The sequence below is a fragment of the Chrysemys picta genome, chromosome 12 (assembly GCF_011386835.1).
Source record: "Chrysemys picta bellii isolate R12L10 chromosome 12, ASM1138683v2, whole genome shotgun sequence".
NCBI classification, from domain to species: Eukaryota; Metazoa; Chordata; order Testudines; family Emydidae; genus Chrysemys; species Chrysemys picta.
In genome coordinates, this window is record NC_088802.1 from 36,155,839 (window position 1) to 36,163,440 (window position 7,602).

At 48.1% G+C, this 7,602-nt stretch overlaps 1 protein-coding gene across 3 annotated transcripts in view; it reads left to right on the forward strand.

The window, feature by feature from the left end:
• Window positions 1-6,775, forward strand: part of PMP22 (peripheral myelin protein 22) — a 31,265-nt gene extending 24,490 nt beyond the window's left edge. For all 3 annotated transcript variants that reach the window (XM_005297609.5, XM_005297608.5, XM_065563352.1), the window contains exon 5: window positions 5,157-6,775. In XM_005297609.5, the coding sequence (XP_005297666.1) occupies window positions 5,157-5,323 (167 nt within the window). In that variant the 3' untranslated portion in view covers window positions 5,324-6,775. The remainder of the gene's footprint in view (window positions 1-5,156) is intronic.
• Window positions 6,776-7,602: the final 827 nt, after the last annotated feature.

Consider the following 7,602-nt stretch of genomic DNA (forward strand, 5'->3'; position numbering starts at 1 on the left):
CTCCTTAGTGGCTGGCAAGTGGGCAGGCTGTGAAGAAGGAACTTGGAAAAGTTTAGAGTAAAGCTACGTAGCAAGCATGGTATGAAATCTATTACACATCCTGTGTAGAAAGCCATCAAGCAGGTGGTGAGCTCATATTGGGCAATGATCTCTGTGTAGAGGCTGTGTATAACTCATTACAGCTCTGGATTCAAGTAAAGAAAATGGATACTGATCGTTAACGATGCACTCTGCATTAATAATGAAGTTCTCTAATTGAGAATCGATCTAATAGTTCTGACCGCAATGGGCTTCCCTCTCCTTATTGAGTGGTATGGCCTGTGCTATGTTTCCTCCAAAAAGTTGTTTTCTCCTGCTTGTAATTTCTCCGGGCAGGGTTTTTCTGAATATGGTTCTCTTGTTGGTATCGGTCTTTCAACTTCTGCATGTGGGTGAAAAAGGGTTACACTGAAACATGAGGGCTTGATAATTCCGGGGACACACATAGGGATATGGCCTGTTGTTAATGATGGTGGTGAGCAGATGTTGTGCTCAGCACTGTTCAAGACGCAGAAGGAAAAAAGGTATTTTTCCACTGGAGCTTAGAACCAGATCCTGGGGTCCAGCCAGACTGCACAGCTCACCTTCACACCCCAACACCCCCAGCCAGAGGGCTTCCTGCTGAGATAGCCCCCTTTCCTGTAAGAGGGCGGATCAGGGCAGTAAGCCCTGCATGCAGCAGTAAGTGCAGGCAGGGATCGGGCCCTAACTCTGGAGCCTGTAATCCAAATTATCCATGTCCTCTCTGAGTCACAGGCCTGGCCTCAGCCCAGATCAAAAACCTTTCCAGTCCCTTCTTCACAGCATGCAAACATACCAGCAGCTAGGGAGGAGGCGAAGGGCCTGGTCTGATGCCCTTTGATGAGAATGGGAGCCTTGACTTCAAGGGATGGTTGGGTGTGCGTCGGTTAACTGGCCAAGTCCACTGCCTTGTGGACACAAGTCCACATCCAGCCAGATGGGCCCCTTGTTGAGGTCCCAGAAGAAGGCAGGGAGTGAATGGGCCACAGCGCTGAACTCCCCTCTCGCCCAAGCCAGGGTTGAGGCAGCTTGTGGGAAGGCAGTGGGGTGGGGGTGCTTGCACCGCTGTTGCCTGCATCTATCAGTTCTGTGGATAAACACAGGACGTCCTTCCCCAGCTCTACAGGTACCACTGCCCTCATACCTTCCCCGTTGGGTAGCCTGGAACTAAATGCTGGCAGCAGCTCCTAAATCAACTCTGTCAGCATCTCTGCCTCTGTCAAAGCAACAGGCTGAAAAGAAATGGATAAAATAATAGAGCTTGTGTGAGTGCCCCTACGTCTGTATGGAGAAGCTCAGAGCAGTTGTTAGGCCTCATTATCCTGAATTTCAGGATAGCGATTAGTAAACAGCAGCTAGAATCCATGTCCTCAGCTCCTTCAGAGCGGTCTGGTCCAGAACTGAGCAGGCATGATCCGAGGAGCAGGCTGGTCTCACCTTGGCCTCCTCCCAGATTTTCTTATGTACCAAAAAAAGGTGGGCTGGGGTTTAAAGCCAAAAGAGCAAATTCCTGTAGCATCCAGTCTTTGTGGATATTAGTCCTTGCCCTCTCTATAGCCTTGGAAAGGCCTCGCTTAGCTCCTGAGGAGCCTTGATTCAGGATCCCTTCAGAAACGGGCCATCGCCTGCCTGTGTCTTTCCTACTAGAGGTCTCGGGCAAGGCTCGTTTGAGCGATGGAAATTCCATTGCGGCTGAGTGGAGCGGCTGCAAAGTGCCTTTGTGGGAGGTGAGGAGACTTTCTTCCCAGACACGTCGTTTCAGCCCTGGCACTGTCTGTTCAGATGATCCTGCTTCCAGGGCAACCTGCTGACTGGGTGACTCACCCTGGCAGGGCCAAGATCCACAGTGTAAACTCCTCTGTTTGTGGAGCCTGACTCACCAGCCACGCTGAGGCTGAAGCCAACGGGCTGTCAAGTGCAGGATCTCTGATGTTCCCAAATGGCTGCGCTGGTTCCAATCCGTGCAGGGCATTTCAGCTGGGAGGAGACGCTCATCTCTCACCATTGCTGCTGCTTTCTGGTGAGGTGACCCAGCCCATAGTCCCTCCATGTGTGTCTGCCTTGTGGGAAGCATGGAATTGTAAGCATTGGGGATAGACAAAACTTATGAGTTCACATCTAGCCCCTCCTCCTGGGCCGGTGCTGGGTACACCTAGAGCATGTTCCCAAGGACCCATGCAGTGAGCCTCCTTTTAGGAGATTATTCCAGCGTCTAGATCTCACTGTTAGGCAGCGTGTCAGGAAAAGCTTCCTCAAGATTCCTTGATGTGAGTTCAGCCCTGTTACTCCTAATTCAGACCCCTTCTGCCACCCTTAAAAACTCCTCCCTATCTATCATGGGTGTCTAAACACTGGAAATATTTGTAGAGGGATTCCACACACAGTGTAAGTGTGAGAAGAATCAGGCTATCGGCAGACTGAAAGAACCTTTGCAAGTCAATGCTTCCAGCCCCTTTATCATTTTTGTTCTTCTCTAGACTTCATTTGTCTTTTTTGTTCCCTAGTGCCCAGGACTGCAGTCAGTACACTTGGCTAATTTGTGGGTTAGGCTCTGTTAGATACAAACTGGTTTTACTGACGGACTTTTGCATTCCATGCGTCTCAAGGCATTTTGCAAAGCTCTGAGATGAAAAGGTGGCTGTGCAGTCAAACACAGCAGCCATTGCCCCCAGCAATAGCTCGCACACAGCTTTGGGTGCTGGAACACCTTGTGTGCAACAAGGGGATGGCAGACAGGGTACCAGGGTTATCTTGCTCCTCAAAGACCGGTGAGCAGACAAGGAACTTGAGTTAAACTGTCTTCTGAAGGACAGTTCCCCTGACCATACAAGGGGAATGCTAGTGTTGAAGCTCCCAAAAGAGAACACTGGCTAGAGCCCAGCATACATGTTTTCCCCATGCTGTGCTATCCCAAATCCCAGCAACCCCGGTCTCTTTAAATGGGAGGCTAGACTTAAAGTTCTTCCTAGTTCATGGCTGTTCTAGCCTGGTAGTTGCCACATCAGGCTGCCATGAGGTACAGAAGATAGGGTATCAAGAGCAAGGTATGGTCAGGATAACCTTACAGTACTTCTACGTGCCCTTCTGTCTAAGGATCTCAAAGTGCTTTTCAGACATCAGGGAATTAAGACCTCACAACGCCCCTTGGAAGATCAGTATTCACACAAATGCATGTGCCTTTGTGCACTGAACGGCACCATCAGGTGGCTGAAAATCAAATCCCAAAGGACTTGCACAAGGTACACATTGGAACGGGAAAGTTCTCTTGATATTCTACCCTGAAATTTACTCACGGGAGTATATTCCCAGGGTCAGAATCACTAATTCTGTATCTCCAAGAGAAACGCAGGCATTATCTCTTCTACCAGATTCCTTCAATGGACAATTGACTGCAGTATTTTTAGCCATCCGTAGGTGGCTCTGGAATGGTCGCTTGCTGGTTTTCTATCCCACCAGAGTCGAGAGACAATCATTTTGCTTTCTCTGCATGGGCCAGTGCAGTAGGAGTTCTCTTCTGTGTACAGAAAATAGAAACTGCATTCAGCAGCTTATTAATTAAACATATTCCCACTTCTGCACTTTCTGTGAACAAAGGAGCAGTGTGAAGTGAAATAACAGCTCAAATAGCACTGCGGTTAGCTGTAGGAGGTCCTGATCCCCGGTGGAGAGATTTGGAACAGAGTTGGCTTCGATAGCACCGTGAATGGATAATGGAATTGCGGGGATCAACTAAAAGCCCTTGTTTTTGGTGGGGGATAGTGGTGGCTTTGTGTGAGCACTTTGCAGCCCCCGATGTGGATATTTTTTGCGACACTGCTGGAGTGTTGGTCGATGCTGTGATTCAGAGGGATGAATCACAGCATCGACCGATTCAGGGATAGTCCCACTGTAAACACAGGACTCCCAGGCTTGGTCCTTGGCAGCCCTGAGCTTGGGGAAGCTGGGGAATAGACAGTGTACTCATCCCATGACAGACAGAAACTCTTCCCAGGGTGGCAGTGATGTACTTTGGACATTGTGTTCCTCTCTCCTGACCCCAGCTGTGAGCTGATCAGAGAGCATGGGGAGGAGACTCGGAGGGGGACCCAGAGCACACCTCTCCCAAATAAGCTTGGATAAGGGCCCATTTTAAAGAGAGCTTAGATTTCAAATGCAAAACGGCTCTCTGCATCACTGCACCAGCAGGTGTGGCGTGACCTTGGGAAATTCTGTGCCTCTTCCTCCTAACACAACGCACAGGAATTTGCAAATGAATCTACACTCCTGCCATATTGCTCAGAGAAAAGACCTAAACATCGAATATCCCATGTACCAAATCTGAGGCCCATTGAAATCATTTGAGATATCTAACCCTGCTGTGAGCTTTAACTCCTCAAGACACAAAGTGTTTCCTACTGGCCTGGTGCTGTAGTCGGGACGTTGGTTCATGCACTCTGCAGACCCTGGGTTTGGATCATGTGAAATAGGAGTTGGCTGGAGGATATCACAAAACTGGGCATGACGGGTGATCTCTCCTCTAGAGAGGCTCAGGAATTGTAAAATAGGCAAGTGGTGCAGACTGGGATTGAGGAGCATTGGCAGAACTGTCTATGAGGAGCTTACACAGTAGCTGTCTACACTGTGGTGGGGTCACTAGCTAGATTATGCCGCCCTTATTCGCCCTGGTAAGCACTTTGCCCTATTAACTTCAGTGGGACTATCCCTGTGAGTGAATATTCACCCCCCAAGAGTAGGGGTTACACAAACGATATTGCCTTTTAATAGATCAGATTCCATGAGCAGGTCTCGGGGGTATGATTGCCAAGCTTGATTGTGTGTCAGTCCAAAAACCACAAATACAGAGTGCCGATCAACTCCTACATTCTTAAACCACAGCCGTTTTTTTTTCTTTTTCCAGCTGCATCCCCATACACCCAGATTTTCGATCAGGCTTCTCTGTTTGTGGCGCATGGTTATAGGTTGGATGGGTGGGTTTTTAATCCGTGCTGTTCAGCATTATCCCTGCCAGCATCACCGGCCAGGAAAGCGAGGGCAGTTCTTGCATTATACAGAGCATCCACAGTGCAGCTTGTTCCATATTTACTTCTTCTCCCTAGGCCTGTGTGTGATGAGTGGTGCAGCCATCTTCACTGTGAGACACACGGACTGGCAGCCCACCACAAGTGATACCTCCTTCGGCTTTGCCTACATCCTGGCTTGGGTGGCCTTCCCACTGGCTGTCATCAGCGGGGTGATCTACGTCATCTTGAGGAAGCGCGAATAATGAAGCATGAGGCGGGGGGGCCAAGACAAGGCACTCATGACATCCATGGAGGGGATTGAGGCAGGGGAAGAAAAGACAACAAAACGGGGGGAGGAGGGGGGTGTTAACCAACCCCCCACCCCCTCAAAATAAAAACCCAACAAAAAAACCCAAAAGGAAACACACCAAGGGTTACTGTGTTAATTGAAGATGTATATAGTATCTATGGTTTAAAAAACCTATTTATAACACTTTTTACATATATGTACATAGTATTGTTTGCTTTTGTTGACCATCTGCTATGTGTTAAAGCCTAAAGAAAGTGCCTAAAGAACTATTACTCCTAACAGTGTAACAAGAGCGCAGTATTTTTTGTCCTTGTTTTTGTTTTACCCTCAATGCGAATGGAATCTTCTTTGAAAGCTCCCGCCCCAAGGCAACCCACCAAAGAAACCCCAACTCAGACCAGATCCCCAGATGAGGTAAATCAGTGCTGCTCCAATGGCTTGAATGGAGCGATGTCCATTTACACCAGCTGAGGATCTGTCCCCTCCCACAAGTGCCATGATCCTATTGCCTGAAGCGTGTGAATAAATATCATGCCCCAGGAGCCAAATTTTCAAACCACCTAAGTGATGTAGGAGCCCAAGTCCCATTAGCTTTCCAACCACACCCAGTTGGGAACTTGGGTTTTTAACTCACATAGGCACATTTAAAAATGTTACCTACCAGTTCCATTGAAATGTTACTGTAACTAGTGTACCTTTAACCTCGTTTTCTTTTGGAAGTTTCCCCTTAGAACATCAATGCTTTCCTGTGTTAGGCCTTGTGTATAACAAACTCTCATGTACCCATCCCCACACACCCAAACCACCCAAGAACTGTAGCCTATGACCTTGAAATGTATTTTTTCCTTGCCGTGTAGATAAAGATGGGAAAGAATCAAACAATATATATCTATGAAATAAAATACCAAATATGTGAAATGGTGCTATCTATTTGCCATTCCTTATATCACTAGCCATTTAACCTTACTCACTGGAAATTCAGTTAACAATTTTATGAGATAAACAAAAGATAGAAATGATAAATAATTCTATGTAATATAAGTGGTCTATAACTGCTTTTGTACTTAGACAAGTTGCTCTTAGTATTATTGTTAATAAAGCATTTATAACCAATTTTTCCCCCCTCATGGTCAGGAGTAGCAGAAACAAATCTCTGGATGGAACCCATAGGTCTTCATCCTTCAGAGACTGGCTTCTGTAATCCTCTTTCTGTGCTTCAGAGGTGTGTCTGGCAATGAATTGTATGGGCATTTTACTGTAGATTCATATACGGTGCCTTCTGATGCTAAGACTCCAGACATTCTGTTGTTTGTTTTATTGTTTGTTGTTTTTTTGCTTTGCTTTTCTGATTTTATACCGACTGTGTGGACTAAGCAGCAATGAAATAAAAGTCAGAATAACTCAACTGGTTCAGCTTTATTTATTTATGCAGGGCTAGATTGTGAATTCACCAAATTGATCTACTTACAGGCCCCTGCCGTAGCATCTGAGCACCTCACGATTGTTACTGGGTTTGAGCCTCGCACCAGCCTACCATGTAGGGAAGTATCCTCCCTGTAAAGTGGACATTGCTCAGGGGCCAGCAGGTGTAGTGGTCAGGCTGCAGCCAAACAGTCTCCAGGTCTTGGGATGGGCTTTTCTGGGTAGCCTCGGGGGCCCAATGGTCAAGTTAGTTTCTTTTCCCCCCCTCTGCCCAAGTCCTCCAGGTCTCTCAGTAGGCTGGGGGAGGAAGGAAGGATAGGGACACCCGGACCCACCCTCTCCACCAGGTCTGGGCCTGGTCCAAGGTGAGGAGAGGCAATGGGGGCTCAGTCCCTTCTGGCTGCTACTTGAGATCAGCCTTCCCTGGGCTGCTTCCACCTTTCCTGTTTTCCCTTCAGGTTGGGGCATGGCCCCACTCCTCTACTTCAGTCTCAGCCATTTCTAAACCTGAGGGGGGTGCTTCCTAGCTCTCTCAGTCCAGTTATTCCTCCTGGTCAGGTCCTGGTCTCTTGGCCAGGTCTTATAGTCCTGATCCTTGCCCCATGGATCGCTCTGCCTCTGTGGCTGCAGCCTCTCTGCCATCTTGCTGTCCTCTACCTTAACCTTACCCCCGCACCCACAGTTCCACTGCCAGAGCTCCTGGTCCTCCATTGGCAGCTGCTGAGGGACATGGCTTTGGCCCAGTACTGCTTTACCACTTCTTTAACCTTCATGTGGGGGCTGGACACTCTATCACACCCTGTCTTACAG